At 43.7% G+C, this 17,987-nt stretch overlaps 1 protein-coding gene across 1 annotated transcript in view; it reads right to left on the minus strand.

Annotated features, from left to right (window-relative positions):
- The window catches only part of Fbxo36 (F-box protein 36), an 81,330-nt gene that overhangs the window by 14,921 nt on the left and 48,422 nt on the right, over nucleotides 1-17,987 (minus strand). The window contains exon 2 of the mRNA XM_045147323.1: nucleotides 5,753-5,861. Within this exon, the coding sequence (XP_045003258.1) occupies nucleotides 5,753-5,861 (109 nt within the window). The remainder of the gene's footprint in view (nucleotides 1-5,752; nucleotides 5,862-17,987) is intronic.

Below are 17,987 nucleotides of genomic sequence, written 5' to 3' on the forward strand. Positions count from 1 at the left end.
ATTTCTCATCCCCTTGATCTCATTGGCACCAATCTCTGGCTTATCCAGACCACCGACTTACGGAGCTGCCCTTCTCCCAGCCTGTCCATTGAGCAACCAGGCACTGAAAAACAAGATCCATATGGTTGCAGCCTATTTGTCAAGAAGATATACCAAAGAGACACTTGTGCCCTTTCTTTCAGCTGTCAGATGATTGAAACAATTGGAACTTCACCAGGAATCTCATGCTGTGAGAAAGAAAAGACCCAAGGCCGATGTCAAAGGGAAAACTTGTCTTCCCCAGAAAGGGGTTTCCCACAGTGCTGGCAACTGGCCGGGCCATCTTCCAGGAGAGACAGGTGCCAGGCAGTGATGGGTGGGAGCATCCTTCACAGGACCGTTTACCTCAGGCAGAGGTGGGTGGGAGCATCCTTCACAGGACCGTTTACCTCTAGCCTGCAGCTTAAACCTAAACCTTGCGTCGGGACCCATCTTGAGGGTCCTAGATCTCTGTCTTGGGGTTGCTGTGGCCAGTGATCTCTTTCTTTCTCCTCTAGATGTGGCCACATTAAATAAATCTCTACAAAGGGGTAAGTGTGGGCGGAGAGGAGGGAATTACCATGGGATATTTTTTTATAATCATGGAAAATGCTAATAAAAATTTAATAAATAAATAAATCTCTATTTTCTGCTTTCCCCTGCTTGGCTCTTATCATTGGCTTACCAAGGACAGGTGGCAGAACCTAGTATGTAACAAGATGTCAGGGTCAGGTCTGAGTTAGAGGCTGATCCAACATCTGTATCACAGTCTTTCTACATCTGCCACAGTCCCCTAATTGATCTGAAATACACTGGCTCCTGAGTTCAGTTGACTTTTGCTCTTTTATTTTTATATTATTTCCATTAAGATTCCTTCATCTTCTCCTTTTTTCATCCCTATCTTTAAACAGTTCAGCAAATTAAGAGGCAAAAAGCCAGGAATGGTGTTATATACCTATAATGCCAGCTCTTAGGAGGTAGAGGCAGGAGAATCAAGAGTTGAAGGCCGGGGCTGGAGAGACGGCTTAGTGATTAAGCACTTGGCTGTGAAGCCTAAGGACCTCAGTTCGAAGCTTGAGTCCCCAGGACCCACGTTAGCCAGATGCACAAGGGGGCGGACTCGTCTGGAGTTTGTTTACAGTGATTGGAGGCCCTGGCGCGCGCGCGCGCTCTCTCTCTCTCTCTGCCTCTTTCTCTGTTGCTCTCAAATAAATAAAAATAAAAGTAAACAAAAAAAATAAAAAAAAAAAAGAGTTGAAGGCCAAACATCGGGTTGAGATGGTAGGAACCATGCAAAGCAGCCTAGGGGAGAAAAAGCCAAAAAAAACCAGCAAAATACACCCTTCTACTAAAAAGTGAGGAGTATTATAAGAAATGGTCAACGGCAGCAGAGAAGTAGGAGATTCAGAGCCCACAGAAGCAGGCAGAAGTGGCTCCAGCGCGGCGGCACCAGGTCTGCTCGGCCTGAGCTGCAGGAAAAGCCAGGTGACGGGATTCTCCACTCACACCAGAGCTCCTCACAAACTCAAGAAATGTGAAGGGAGGACTGCAGGGCCCAACAGAGAGGCTTGTGAGGAAGAGGACTGCAAGGACCAGTGGGAGAACTTCAGCCACCATCCACAGCCTCCCCTTCCCCAGCACAAGCGCCAGCAAGCACCAGAGACCCGGGGAAGGGAGCTCACCTACACAGCACCTGGCACAGGTGATCACAGCAGCCATCCAGCGACCCAGCCAGCCTACCTGAGCCCACAGAGTAGCAGAAGGACCCAAGCAGCATATAGCATAACTGAGAACAAAACCATGCCAAAAGGTAACTGGGATCACACCAGGTCAGTACCCACCAAATAAGCCTGGTATACAGGCTTGAACTGGAAGTGCTAATCGCACCTTCCATGTCAGGATAAATTATATGCTAAATCTGATGGATGGTCAGATTTGCACCTTTCAATAATAACTCTTAATATCAATGGCCTCAATGCCCCAACCAAAACACATAGGTTTTCAGACTGGGTTAAAAAACAGGATCTTTCAATTTGTTGCCTTCAAGAAACCCATCTTTCTACAAAGGTTGGACACTATCTTAGAGTGAAAGGTTAGAAAATGGTGTTTCAAGCAAATGGGCCTAGAAAACAAGCAGGGGTTGCTATCCTAATATCTGACAAGGTAGACTTCAGTCCAACATTAGTTAAGAAAGATAAGGAAGGATGAGCCGGGCGTGGTGGCGCATGCCTTTAATCCCAGCACTCAGGAGGCAGAGGTAGGAGGATCACCATGAGTTCAAGGCCATCCTGAGAATGCAGAGTAAATTCCAGGTCAGCCTGAGCTAGAGTGAGACCCTACCTCGAAAAACCAAAAATAAATAAATAAGTAAATAAACAAATAAAAAAGATAAGGAAGGTCACTTTATATTGAGTAAAGGCTCACTCCAACAGAAGGGCATTACAATCCTAAACATATATGCACCTAACATGGGGGCTCCCATTTTCATCAAGAATTCAAGGCCATCCTCAGCCACATGGCACGTTTCAGGCCAACCTAGGTTACATGAGACCCTGTCTCAAAAAATACATATATATAAGGGCTGAAGAGATGGCTCAGCAGTTAAGGTATTTGCTGCAAATATATATAAATATATATATAAATTTTGGTTTTTTGAGGTAGGATCTCACTGTAGCTCAGGCTGACCTGGAATTCACTATGTAGTCTCAGGGTGGCCTTGAACTCATGGCAATCCTCCCACCTTTGCCTCTTGAGTTCTGGGATTAAAGGGGTTTGCCACCACGCCCTGCTCACCGGGTTCTTTTATTGTTAAGGCCAGGAGACACTGGTGGAAGCCATAGGGAAAGAGAAGCATGAAACCCTGGAGAACAAGGGGAGAGGTAGGAAGAGAAAGCATGTGCCAGTGAGAGAGCCAGAGAGCATGCACAAAAGCAAAAAGGTTTAAAGGGAAAAAAGGGCTGGAGAGAGAACTTAGCAGTGAAGGCTCTTGCCTGAGAAGCCTAAGGACCCAAGTTTCATTCTCCAGAACCCACATAAGCCAGATACACAAGATGGTGCACGTGGCTGGAGATTGTTTGAAGTTGCTAGAGACCCTGGTGTGTACCACCATTCCCGGCTAAGATAATAAATCTTTTAAAAAATATAAACCAGGTAATGTGGCTCATGCCTTTAATCCCAGCACACGGGAGGCAGAGGTAAGAGGATGGCCGTGAGTTCAAGGCCACCCTGAGACTACGTAGTGAATTCCAGGTCAGTCTGGGCTACACCGAGACCCTGCCTCAAAAATAAATAAATAGGGCTGGAGAGATGGCTTAGAGGTTAAGCGCTTGCCTGTGAAGCCTAAGGACCCCGGTTCGAGGCTCGGTTCCCCAGGTCCCACGTTAGCCAGATGCACAAGGAGGCGCACGCGTCTGGGGTTCGTTTGCAGTGGCTGGAAGCCCTGGCGCGCCCATTCTCTCTCTCTCCCTCTATCTGTCTTTCTCTCTGTGTCTGTCACTCTCAAATAAATAAGTAAATAAATAAATAAAAATTTAAAAAAAAAAAAATAAATACATACATACATAAATACATAAAACAAAACCAAAAAATAGGACAGTCAGACATGGGGAGTGCTCACTTGGAACTCACTATATAGTTTAGGTTGACCTCAAACTCATAATCCTCCTACTTCAGCCTTCCTAGTGCTAGGATGAAAGATGGACCGCTATACCTGGGTAGTATAACTCTTTATCACTATCTTTGTGTGTGTGTGTGTTTTCAGGTACGTGCTGCCATTGTACATGTGTGGCGCTCAAAGGACAACCTCCAGTGACTGCCTTTGTCTTCTGCCTAGTTTTTTCCCTCTTTATTTTTAAGGCAGGTTCTCACTATAGTCCAGGCTGACCTGAAACTAATTCCCCCATAAACTCAGGTATTCCAAATGCTAGGTTCCCAGCTGATGGAGATCTGGGAATTAACACTTTCTGGAGGCAGTGTATTGTTGGGGGCAGGCTTATGGGTGTTATAGCCCGTGTACCCTTGCCAATGTTTGGCACACTCTCCTGTTGCCATTGTCCACCTTATGTGAGCCAGGGGGTGATGTCCACCCTCTGCTATGCTATCGTTTTCCCCTGCCATCATGGAGCTTCCCCTTGAGCCTGTAAGCCAAAATAAACCTCTTTTTTTCCCACAAGCTGCTCTTAGTTGGATGATTTCTACCAGCAATGCGAACCTGACTGCAACAGTAGCCCAGGCTGGCCTTGAACTCACAGAAATCCTGGCTCTTCTATCTCTTTTTTTTTTTATATTTTTATTTATTATTTGAGAGAGAGAATTGGAACCCTAGGGCCTCCACCCACTGCAAATGAATTCTAGTCAACTGTGACTCCTTGTGCATCTGGCTTACGTGGGTCCAGGGGAATTGAACCGGGGTCCTTTGGCTTTGCAGGCAAGTGCCTTAATTGCTAAGCCATCTCTCCTGCCCCCCCACCACACACACTTTTTTTTGAGGCATACCCAACAGACTGGCCTTATTTTATGCAAGAAAGCAAGTGGGGGTGGGGGGGAGAGGGAGAGGGAGGGAGGCAGAATGAGAGAGAGAGAGAGAGAGAGAGAGAGAGAATTGGCACGCCAGGGCCTCCAGCCACTATGCTCGAGCTCCAGACATGTGTGCCCCCTTGTGCACATGTGCGACCTTGTGTGCCTGTGCCACCTTGGGCATCGGCTTTATGTGGGGTCTGGAGAGTTGAACAGGAGTCCTTGGGCTTCACAGGCTGTCTCTCCAGCCCTCTTTCATCTTTTCTGATGAAGGATCTCTTGCTCACTGCTGCATTTACCAGGCTGACTGGCTACTGCTCTGGGAATTTTCTTCTGTCTCCCCCTCCCATCTTGCTGTAGAAGGTCTGTGATTTCAGATACTCCCTCCTGAGTCGGGCTTGATGTGTGCTCTAGAGATCCAAACTCAGGTCATCGGGTCCGCATGCGTGAGCAGCAAGTGACTTTACCCACTGAGCCATCTCCTCAGCCCTCAGAGTTCTTTCTTAGTCAATAGTGAAATTTATAAATGCTGCTATAAAGAAATTAATACTGCCGGGCGTGGTGGCGCACGCCTTTAATCCCAGCACTCGGGAGGCAGAGGTAGGAGGATTGCTGTGAGTTCGAGGCCAACCTGAGACTTCATAGTGAATTCCAGGTCAGCCTGAGCTAATGTGAGACCCTACCTCAGAAAAACCAAAAAAAGGGCTGGAGAGATGGCTTAGCGGTTAAGCACTTGCCTGTGAAGCCTAAGGACCCCGGTTCGAGGCTCGGTTCCCCAGGTCCCACGTTAGCCAGATGCACAAGGGGGCGCACGCGTCTAGAGTTCGTTTACAGAGGCTGGAAGCCCTGGCGCGCCCATTCTCTCTCTCTCTCTCCCTCTATCTAGCTTTCTCTCTGTGTCTGTCGCTCTCAAATAAATAAATAAAATATTTAAAAAAAAAAAGAGAGAGAGAGAGAAATTAATGACCTTACATACTTACTGGTGTGATATGGAAGGGATCAATCTATACCTTTAGTTACTTATGGAAGCAAAACAAACAAAAAACCCTCCTATTTAAAAAATATATATACCCCTATGCTGGGGGCATAACTCAGTAGTAGAGAACTTGGTGTCACATGTACAAGGCCTTGGGTTCTATCCCTACCACCACAAAACAAAGAAAAAAAAACCCTATTATTACCTTAGAGAACCTAGCAAAAAGTATGTTCCCTTCCTCACCTTGAAGATGTGAGTTCTCTAGGAAGTCTTCGTGGGTTTCTTTTGTCTCTCCAGGTTTGGCTGATCGGTACTCACTCCTCAGGGAGATCTTCCACCATCTAAAGATCAACTGTGATTGAACAGACAGTGATAGAAGTTAAAAATGACTTGATTCCCGGGAGCTGGGCTAAATTTAGGAAATTTTTGTTGGTGGTGGTTTTTTGTTTTATTTTGTTTTGAGAGAGTCTCACAGAGCCCAGGTTGGCTTCAAACTTACTATGTAACCAGGACTGGTCTCAAACTCCTGATTCTCCTGTCTCTGCCCCCTAAATGCTGGAATCATAGGCATTACCTACAATGCTCAACTTAAGTTTGTTAGTTAGGATTTGTTAAGAATATATCATTTCTTAAAGATGTGGCATATTTATACAATGGAGTTCTACTCAGCGGTAAAGAAAAATGAAGTTATGAAATTTGCAGAAAAATGATGGATCTGGAAAGGATTATACTAAGTGAGGTAACCCAGGCCCAGAAAGCCAAGTGCCACATGTTCTCCCTCATATGTGGATCCTAGCTACAGATGATTAGGCTTCTGCGTGAGAAGGAAAATACTTAGTAGCAGAGACCAGTAAGTTAAAGAGAAGATATAAAGGGAAGAGAAAGGAAGGGAGGAGGGTACTTAATAGGTTGGTATTGCATATATGTAAGTAGAATGATTGATATGGGGAGGTAATATGATGGAGATTGGAATTTCAAAGGGGAATGTGTGTGGGGGGGAGGGAGGGCATTACCATGGGATATTTTTTATAATCATGGAAAATGTTAATAAAAATTGTGAAAAGAAAAAAAATAAAAGAAAAAATATATATCATTTCTGTACTTAGTTTGAGAGACAGAGAGACAAAATGTGTGCGCCATGGCCTCCAGCCACTGCCAATGAACTCTAGGCACATTTGCCACTTCATGCGTATGGCTTATGTGGCTACTGGGGAATAGAACCTGGGTCCTTTGGCTTTGCAGGCAAGTGCCTTAACCACTAAGCCACCTGCCAGCCCAAGTTTAGGATTAAGCAAAATTTTTTTCACTTATTTATTTATTATGGAGGGAAATGTTTTATTTTGGCTTACAGTTCCAGATTACAGTCCATCATGACAGGAAAGAGATGGAAGCCAGAGCCAGTCACACTCAGACCACAGTGAGGAAGCAGGGAAAAATGATGAATGACCGCAGGCCACGGAATGTGCTGCCTACAGTTAAGGTTGGTCTTCCTACCTCCATTAACCTAATGAATATAGTCCTTCACAGGTATGCCCAGAAGCTAACCTCATCCCACCCAGGAAACTCTCGGCCCTATCAAGTTAGCAACACAAGCCATCATAATGTGTATGTGTGATGTGATGGGTGTGTAATGTGTGTGCACACACACATGCCGAGTGCACACAGGTAGAAGTGACTGTGAGATGTCCTCCTCTCCTCACCCATCTGCCTGTTTCATTGAGACAGAGTCCCTCACTCAACCCAGAGCTGATAGGTGTCTGTTTTTCTGTTGTTCAATCAGCAAGCCTCAGCAATTCTCTAGTCTCTGCCCCAGACATGATTGACGTTAGACACGTGTGATTTTTCACTTATTTATTTGAAAGCAGGGGCAGGGAGAGAGAGAGAGAGGAATCGGTGTTGCAGTCCGGTTCGCATTGCTGGTAGAAATCACCCAACCAAGAGCAGCTTCTGGGAAAAAGAGGTTTATTTGGCTTACAGGCTCAAGGGGAAGCTCCACAATGGCAGGGGAAAACGATGGCATGAGCAGAGGGTGGACATCACCCCCTGGCCAACAGAAGATGGACCACAGCAACAGGAGGGTGTGCCAAACACTGGCATGGGGAAACTGGCTATAAAGCCCATAAGCCCGCCCCCAACAATACACTCTCTCCAGGAGGCATTAATTCCCAAATATCCATCAGCTGGGGAGCTAGCATTCGCAACACCTAAGTTTATGGGGGACACCTGAATCAAACCACCACAATGGGTGTGCTAGGGCCTCCAGCCACTGTGAATGAACTCCAGACACGTGAGCCACTGTGCGTCCTTAGGCTTCACAGGTGACCCGGCAGCCCGGGTCATTAGGCTTTGCAGGCAAGCGTCTTAACCACTGAGACATCTCTCCAGCCCACGTTTAGGATTTTGAAAGATGCCTGAGGAATGCAAGTAAGGCTGTGTTCCTAACTTCAGCGATAACTTAGTAATAAGAAGAAACATCTGGGCACCAATAAACATTTTCTGCAGATCTCAGTGTTACTCAGATTGTTGGAAGAAATCTTTAAAATCTATCAGGCCACATCAGTCAAGGTAGTACATGCCTGTAGTCCTAGTTACTTGGAAGGCTGAGGCAGAAGAATCTCTCTCCATTTTTTTTTTTATTTCGTTTACTTTTATTTATTTATTTGAGAGTGACAGAGAAAGAAGGAGAGAGAGAGAGAATGGTCACAGTAGGGTCTCCAGCCACTGCAAACAAACTATAGACATGTGAGTTCTGGGGAATCAAACCTAGGTCCTTAGCCTTTGCAGGCAAGTGTCTTAATGACTAAGCCATCCCTCTAGTCCTTTCTCCATTTTGGGGGGTAGGGACCCTCTCCTATCTTCTCTTCTCCCCCTACCCCCCAAAACTCTACCAAGTCAATTGATAATTAAATTACCCAGTGCCAAATGGTAACATCTGGTTTCCTATGCTTTCATGTGAGTAGGCAATCCAAACACTTTCCTGGTCCTCCCCTTCCCTCCCAGTCAGGAGGCAGGCAGAGGGGCCCTTACACAGACACAGGGCCAGGGAAGCACCATGTGCACTGATGCAAGACACTCCTTGGTAATGGATCTGCTGGTGATGCATTTGTCTCCTCTAGGAACATTACGTGAAGCTGCATTTCCATGGTACATAGTGCACGAGTGTATATATTCATATGTGCATGTATGTGGACACACTTATGTGTTGATATACATGTACCTGTGTATGTGGAGTCTACATGGTGTCTTCCTCAGTCATTGAGGGGAGAGGGAGAGAGAGAGAGAGAATGGGCATGCCAGGGCCTCCAGCACCTGCAAACGAACTCCCGCTGCCTGCACCACCTTGTACACCTGGCTTACATGGGTACTAGGTAACTGATCTTGGGTCCCTAGGCTTCACAGGAAAGCGCCTTAAACACTAAGCCATCTCTCCAGCCCTGATGTCTTTATTTATTTTACCCTTCCCTACCATTCGTGACAGAATGTTGATACGCAATGCTGTACTGATCTTTTGCAGTTAACAGCTTTGAAAACCAATGGTGGTGCTTGTCTTTAATCCCTGAAGAATGTGGAAGTATTTGAAACTTTGGCCTAAGAGATGCCTTGCAGTGCTGTAAGTACAGCTTGATGGACTGTGAAGTTTGGCTTATGAGGGTGAGAAAGAGCTTTGCTTGGACTGGGCTAGCAGTTTGTGTAAGAAGCTTGCTGCTATGCCCGTGTCCTGAGAAGTTGTGCAGGGTTGCTTTGCATAGAAATGAACCGGTGTGAGCAAAGAGGTATGGCACAGAAAAAAATAAAATCTTTGGGCTTAAACTGCTACCTACTCACCTGCAAACTGTTTGACAAATTATAACCTTTGAGACTGGGCTGGCACAGAAAAAAATGAAATCTTTGGGCCTAAACTGCTGCCTATTCACCTGCAAATTGTTTGAGAGATTACATCCTTTGAGACTGGGCTGGCTGACCTGCACTGGGGCAACAGGAAGAATGTAGACTATTTTGAAGGGGCCTGAGAGTTGAAGGAGTGTCCTGTTCTTCAGAGTCTGCTTGATTCCCCCCTGGATAACAAATTGGCACCCCACCTGGTATTGCTGAGTATGAGAAATGCAGGAAAGACAGGGTCATTGAGTTTGCAATGCAGTCTTATGTTTTGGAAATGGCCATGGGCAGAGTGAGGCTGGTATGCTGGATGCCTGCTTGGAGACCCCATGGGCCCATGAGGATGAACCGTGGGCTGCAGTGGAGACCCAGTGGAGCTGCTGCTCTGATGCAGTTTCCCAGGACTGTGAGTAGCCTAGCTGGAGGGGCGGAATTGGAAGGCCAGAGACTTGTTGCTAGTTAGAGTTATCGGACTTGGAGATTTGTCACTGGCTAGAGTTGTTGGACTTCCCTGGTTGTTTCAAATCTTGTATTGGTTGAATATTTCTTTGCTATGCCCAGTGCCTCCTTTTGCAGTGTGAATGTTTATTCTGTGCCATTATGAGTTTTGGGGGGGGGGATTTTTTGGTTATTATGGCTCAGTTAAAAGATCTTGGACTACGGGGATGTCTGAACATCATTGGGATTGATAAAAACTACAGGGACTTTTAAAGTTGAACTGAATGCATTGTATTTTACATCACATATGGATATCAGTTTATGGATATCAGTTTATGGGGACCAGGGATGGAATGTGGTGGTTTGATTTAGGTACCCCCCATAAACTTAGGCGTTCTGAATGCTAGATTCCCAGCTGATGGAGATTTGGGAATTAATGCCTCCTGGAGGCAGTGCATTGAGCTTCCCCTCAAGCCTGTAAGCCAAAAAAAAAAAAAAACTCTTTTTCCCAGAAGCTGCTTTTGGTTGGGTCATTTCTACCAGCAATGTGAACCTGACTGCAACACAAGCCAAACCTCGCAGTCCATAGTTCTTACTGCATTTAAGTCTTTCAAAGCTGACCAGAATAGTCCATCAAGCTGTACTTATAGCACTGAAGGTGTCTCTTAGGCCAAAGTTTTAAATTCTTCCACATTCCTCTTGAATATCAGCTCCAAAAGGCCAAAGCCACACAGTCAGATGTCTAGCAGCAATATGACTCCTCATTGCCAACTTATATTGTTGCACTAAGGTTCATATTACTGGCAGAAATCATCTGACCAAGAGCAGCTTTGTGTGTGGGGGGGATTGATTTTTGGCTTGTAGACTTGAGGAAAGCTCCATGATGGCAGGGGAGAACAATCATGAGCAGAGGATGGACATCACCCGAGGCCAACATCAGGTGGACAACAGGAATAGGAGAGTGTACCAAACACTGGAATGAGGACACTGGCTGTATTAATACTCATAAGTCTACCCCCAACAGCACCCTGCCTCCAGGAGGCTTTAATTTCCAATTGTCACTAGCTGGGAAACCTAGCATTCAGAACACCTAAGTTTATGGGGGGCCCCTAAATCAAAGCACCACCAAATGACTTTTCTGTTTGTCTAGTTTGGGGTGACATCTCTCTTTGATTACATGCATGATTTTCCTCTGCTTTCTGAATCTACCATGTGTGGGTTCTTTCCAAGGTTTCCTACACAACCTCCTAGATTCTACTTTCCACATGCCAGCAGCTTTACTCAAATTTCTATTTAAATGGCTCAGATTCGGGGCTGGAAAGATGGTTTCCAGAGCAGGTGGATGGCTCAACAGTAAAGGTGCTACTTGCTTGCAAAGCCTGATAGCCTGGGTTCTATTCCCTAGCATCTATGTAAAGCCAGTTTGTACGAAGTGGCACATGCATCTGTAATTCAACTGCAGTGGTAGGAAGCCCTGACATGCCCATACTCACTCTCTCTCTGTCACTTTCAAATCAGTAAATGAAAATATTGTCGTAAAAAAAGACTCATTCTCCTGGGGCATTAATCCCAGCACTTGAAGGACAGAGGTAGGATCACCATGAGTTCAAGGACATTCTGAGACTACATAGTGAATTTCAGGTCAACCTGGGTTAGAGGGAGACCCTACCTCAAAAACAAAAACAAAAACAAAAACAAAACAGCGAGGTATGGTGGCAAATACCTTTAATCCCAGCACTTGGGAGGCAGAGGTAGGAGGATTGCTGTGAATTTGAGGCCAGCCTGAGAATACAGAGTGAATTCCAGGTCAGCCTGGGGCTATAGCGAGACCCTACCTCAAAAAAAAAAAAAGCAAAATACACTCTTCTACTAAAAAGTGAAGGTATATAATAAATTATCAGCCACAGCAGAGTAGGAGAGATCCAGAACATTTAGAGACCAGGTGAGGGGACTTTCCACTCACACAAGCCTCCTCGCAAACTCAAGAAACATGGGCGGGAGGATGGCAGAGACCAGCAGAATGGCTCATGAGGAAGAGGATGGCAAGGACCAGTGGCAGAACTACAGCCACCATCCACAGCCTCTGCTCCCCGCACTGCCAGTGCAAATGCCAGCAAACACCAGAGACCTGGCGAAGGGAGCTCACCTACACAGACCCGGCACAGGTGATCAGAGCAGCGGCCCACTGACTCGGCCAGCCTACCTGAGCCCACAGAGCAGCAAAGAGGGACCCAAGCAGGCCGCAGCACAGCCGAGACCAAAGCCATGCCAAAAAGTAGCTGGGATCACACCGGGTCAGTACCCACCAAATCAGCCTGGTATAGAGGCTTGAATCGGAAGTGCTAACTGCACCTTCCATGTCAGGATAAATTATATGTTAATCCTGATGGATGATTAGATTTGCCATTAAATAAGCTATACTTTGGGCTATCATTTATTGCTTCCTGATTTATAGTGCCTTTGCCTCCTGTTGTTCATTGGGAAAGGGTCTCACTCAGTCACAAGCTAACCTTGGAACCCCCTATAGATCAGAAATCTCAGCCTCCTAGTTGACAGGATTATGGGTGTGGGGCAACACACATCCTTAGGGACTGTGACTTTGTTGGAGGATCTGGTTGTAGTAATACCTTCTCCTGCATAAATACTCTGTCTGTGCTGTTTTTCATTGAATATGTATTTTGAGTCCCTCTTTTTTAAAAATTATTTTTATTTATTTATTTGAGAGGGACAGACAGAGAAAGAGGGAGATAGAGAGAATGGGCACGCCAGGGCCTCCAGCCACTGCAAACGAACTCCAGACGTGTGTGCCCCGTTGTGCATCTGGCTAACGTGGGTCCTGGGGAATCGAGCCTTGAACCGGAGTTCTTAGACTTCACAGGCAAGCGCTTAACCGCTAAGCCATCTCTCCAGCCCGAATATGTATTTTGTTCAGTTAAATTTTGGAATTTGCCTGTATATTGTTCCACCCGGCCTACAATACTCTCATAGCAGGCAACCCAACACTTAGGGTCACTTACGTGGTTAATCTGAGTGTCTTAAGAAAGAGACACTCCTAGCACCCTAAGCTCCTACCCTGAAGACATACAACATCAGATCGACTGATACATCTAATAATACTACAGATAATTAGAAAACCCAAGCATTAAATTAATCCAAGATGCAAAAGTCTCTACATTATAATACAAGAAACAGAAAAAATCAAGACAATATAAATCCACCAAAAAGTATAAACCCATCAGAAATCACCTCCAGAGAGAATGACTTAGAGGAAATACCTGAGAAATATTTCAAAAGAATGATTATAGATATGCTCAAAGAAATAAAAGAGAGAATCAAAGATGGCAAGGGAAACAAAGTTAATGAAATAAAGAGGTCAATACAAGACATGAATAAGGAAATAGAAATAATAATGAAAAACTAGCAATGAAAAACACAGTCAAATAAAAAAGTTTATGGAAAAATCTCACCAGTAGAATGGATGAAGGAGAGGACAGAATGTCTAAACTAGAAGACCAGGTAGCAGATCGAATACAGTCTAACAAAGAGAAAGACAAACTAATAGGAAGGTATGAATGGGAATTTCAAGATAGTCTGGGGGTTGGGGATTTAGCTCAATGGATGAGTGCTTGCCTAGTAAGCACAAGGTTCTGGGTTTGGTCCTCAGCACCGAAAAAAAAAAAAAAAAAGATATTCGGGACACTGTGAAAAGATAAGAAACATAAGAGTTCAGTGTATAGTAGAAGAAGAATTTACTCCAAAGGCATAGTTGGCATTTTCAACAAAATCATAGAAGAAAACCTCCCCCAAATTGGGAAAGAGATGCCAATGCAGATACAGGAAGTCTTTAGAACATTAAATAGGCAAGACCTGGAAAGAACCTCTCCTAGCCATATTATAATTAAACTATCAAACACATAAACCAAAGAAAAAATATTGAAAGCAGTTGAAGAGAAAAATCAAGTCACATACAATAGAAAGCCCATCAGAATCACAGCAGATTACTCAACACAAACTTTAAAAGCTAGAAGGACTTGGAATGATGTATTCTAAGTTCTGAAAAATAACTGTCAACCAAGGTTACTTTATCCTGAAAAGCTATCCATTCAAACAGAGAAATAAGGATACTCTACAATTGAAGCAGGTTAAAGGAACATTTGAAGACAAAACCAGCTCTACAGAAAATACTTGAAAGGATCCTCCATGCTGAAGACAAAGAAAAGCACACATATAAGGAACCTGGAAAAACAAACCATATTCAAATCCTAGGTGAATTCAACAGAGCAAAGGTAAAAACAGAAGAACTACAAAACAAGAAAAATGGCAGAAATAAATACACACCTTTCAATAATAACTCTTACCAAAGGTTATCAATGCCCCATCCAAATTACATAGGTTTGCAGACTGGGTTAAAAAGCAAAATTCAGGGCTGAAGAGATGGCTTAGCAGTTAAGCCGTTTGCCTGCAAAGTCAAAGGACCTTATTCTGATTCCCCAGGACCCACGTTAGCCAGATACACAAGGAGGCACATGCGTCTGGAGTTTGTTTGCAGTGGCTGGAGGCCCTGATGTGCCCATTCTCTTTCTCCCTCTCTCTGCCTCTTTCTCTCAAATAAATAAATAAAAATAAAGTTGGGTTTTTTTTTTTTTTTTGTTGTTGTTTTTTTAAAGCAGGATCCTTCAAGTTGTTGCCTCCAAGAAACTTACCTTTCTACAAAGGCTGGATACTACCTTAGGGTGAAAGTTTGGAAAACAGTGTTTTAAGCAAATGGGTCTAGAAAAAAAAGCAGGGAATGCTATCCCAATATCTGACAAGGTAGACTTCAGTCCAATGTTAGTCAAGAAAGATAAGGAAGGTCACTTTATATTAAGGGCACACTCCAACAGGAGGATATTACAACTCAAAACATATATGCACCTAACATGGGGGTTCCCAAATTCATCAAACAAACACTATTAGAACTAAGGTCACAGATAACACCAAACACAGTGGTGGTGGGTGACTTTAACACCCCACTCTCATCAATTGACAGGTCATCCCGGGAAAAAAAACCAGACAGGCATCTGGATTAAGTGAGGTCATAGAACAAATGGACCTAACAGATATGTATAGGACATTTCATCCAAATGCTGAAGAATACACATTCTTTTCAGCAGCACATGAAACATTCTCTAAAACAGACCATATATTAGGACACAAAGCAAATCTTAACAAATATAGGAAAATTGAAACAATTCCTTGCACTCTATCTGATCACAATAGGACCAGACTACAAATCAATAGCAAGAAAAGCTACAGAGCATACACAAAATCATGTAAACTAATCAATACACTAAATGGTGAATGGGTCAATGAAGAAATCAAGAAGGAAATCAAAAAATTCATAGAAGCAAATGATAATGAGAATACAATACACCAAAACCTTTGGGACACAATAAAGTCAGTCCAAGAAGGGAAATTTATAGCTTTAAGTGCCTATATTAAGAAATTAGCAGCACTCGGGAGGCAGAGGTAGGAGGATTGCCATGAATTCAAGGCCACCCTGAGATGACAGAGTTAATTCCAGGTCAGCCTGGACCAGAGTGAGACCCTACCTCAAAAAACCAAAAAAAAAAAAAGAAATTAGAAAGGTCACAAGTAAACAACTTAATGCTTCACATTATGGCCTTGGAAAAAAGAAGAACAAGAAAAACCAAAAAATCAGTAGACAGGAAGAAATAATAAAGATTAGGGCAGAAATTAATGAAATAGAAACAAAAAAAATCCAAAGAATCAATGAAACAAAGAGTTATTTTTTGAAAGGATCAACAAGATTGATAGACATTTAGCAAATCTAACCAAAAGAAAAAGAGAAGAGATACAAATTAATAAAATTAGAGATGAAAAAGGCACCATCACAAAAGATACCAGAAAAATTCATAAAATCGTAGGGACATACTATAACAACATACACTTTACTACTAAGTTTCAAAATCTAAAGGAAATGGATGATTTCTTGATTCATATAACCTACTAAAATTCAGTCAAGATGAGATTAACCACAACAGCTAGGATATGGAACCGCCTAGATGTCCCTCAACTGATGAGTGGATAATGAAGATGTAGCACATTTACACAATGGAGTCCTACTCAGTGGTAAAGAAAAATGAAATTTTCAGGAAAATTTATGGATTTGGAAAGGATTATACTCAGTAAGGTGACCCAGGTCCAGAAAGCCAAATAAATGTCACATGTTCTCTCTCATATGTGGATCTTAGGTACAAATGATTGGACTTTGTAGCAGACAGCTTCAGGTTCACTGAGATGAACTGCCAGATCAGGCACAGTTATGGAGGAAGGGATATTTATTGAAGCCTACAGATCCAGGGTAAGTTCCATAATGGCAGAAGAAGCTGGCCTGCCTTTACAGGACCAAGCAGAGAGAGAGAAGTACAAGCCTAAAGATCAAAAGCCACAGCACATTTCAGGAACTCCAGCTAGGCACACTTTGCATATCTTTAGATGGAAATCTAAAACCCACCACCATGCCTTAAGATCCACCCAGTGACACTGCATCCAGACAGGTGGCTGTAGATGCAAACTACAAACAATAAAGAACTGAATATATTGGGGGCCATCTATTCTATTCAAACCACCACAGACTTCTATGTGAGTAGGAATAAAACTCAGTAGCAGAGGCCAGTAAGCTAGAAAGGAGATATATAGGGAATAGAAAGGGAGGGAGGTATAGTAGATATATAAGTAGAAGAACAGATTAATGGGGGTTGAAAGGCCTAAGTGAGGTCAAGGGAAGAGATTGAGTAAAGGAAAGGTGGAGTTAGGGCTAACCAACATCTAAGAGGATATAAATAAGTCATATGGAAACCTACTTTTTTGGACAATGGAACACTTAGAAGCCATAGATTGTTACTAAAAAAATTTCAGTGTCAGGGATGGGATACCTTCCAGTGAGTTGTTGGCCAAGGAGGTCATGGACAGCCCCCAAACATTACAGGTCTGGCCAAGGCTCTTTGTTTCCCACCAGGAATAAATGGTAAAATCCTATTGCTTAAGACTCCACATACTTGGGCTGCAAGGTCACTGAGAAATCCTGCTGGAGCTGAGCTGAAAACCTCCTCTATGTAGACCAGTTGACAGAAAGCTGGGAAAAGCCACGCTGCATGCAGTTCAATGGGAGAGAGAAATCACCAGTGGAGATCCTCAACAGTGAACACTGTAAGCCTTAAATTTGGCCAGCCAGGTCAAATAAGCCAATGGGTGCAATAGTGGCATATCTGTTATGGGGGAAACCAACTGCTCTCTAATTGGACTAGAGGCCTGCTCCATGGGACAGAATACATCCCTGATACTGAAAACCTACAACAGGGGTATTCATGAACCCTAGGGAAGTAATGTCATCTGGTAAATATATAAGACTATGCTCACCAAAGTGCCCAGTAAGCATTTCTCTTAATGTTCATACCAATATATTAATGCTACTCTCACTTTTAGTTACAGAAGATTCTCTTTTCAGATAGCAGTGACCTTGGGATGACTCAGAAGGCACCATGGTGCTGAGAAGAAGTGACAGAGGAGTGCTCAGCACTTAAGTATCTCTATCACACCTTTCAAGGCTCAGGGTTCATTGAAGAAGAGGTGGCAGAAAGAATGTAAGAGCCAAAAGAAGGGTATGATTCCTTACAACATGCTCCTCCAGACACAAAATGGCCTGGCTATCCATGACCTCACAGTGCCTGACACTACTTACACAAGAACATCATAATTGGTGGAAAGGATCATGACATCAAAATAAAAGAGAGACTGACTGAGAGGGGGAGGGTATATGATAGAGAGTGGAGTTTTAAAGGGGAAAGTGAGGGGAGGGAAGGAATTACCATGGGTTATTGTCTACAATTATGGAAGTTGCAAATAAAAAATAAATTAATTCAAATAAGAAAAGAGAAAATTTAAAAAGCTTCAAGGAAGACATGGTTGCAAAGCCTATAATCCTAGTACTTGTGTGAGGCTAGCATGGAATACATGTGATCCTGTCTGAGACACCCAGGAACAACTCAACTTCAGTTACTTTAATTTTATCATGACAAACTAAAAGCTTTCGGCTGCCACGCAAGTGTCATGCTGAGTTAACAAATGTTCCCTTTTCTTCCTGAAAAACACTTAATCTTTA

Source organism: Jaculus jaculus, chromosome 4 (assembly GCF_020740685.1).
Source record: "Jaculus jaculus isolate mJacJac1 chromosome 4, mJacJac1.mat.Y.cur, whole genome shotgun sequence".
In the NCBI taxonomy this organism is placed as follows: domain Eukaryota; kingdom Metazoa; phylum Chordata; class Mammalia; order Rodentia; family Dipodidae; genus Jaculus; species Jaculus jaculus.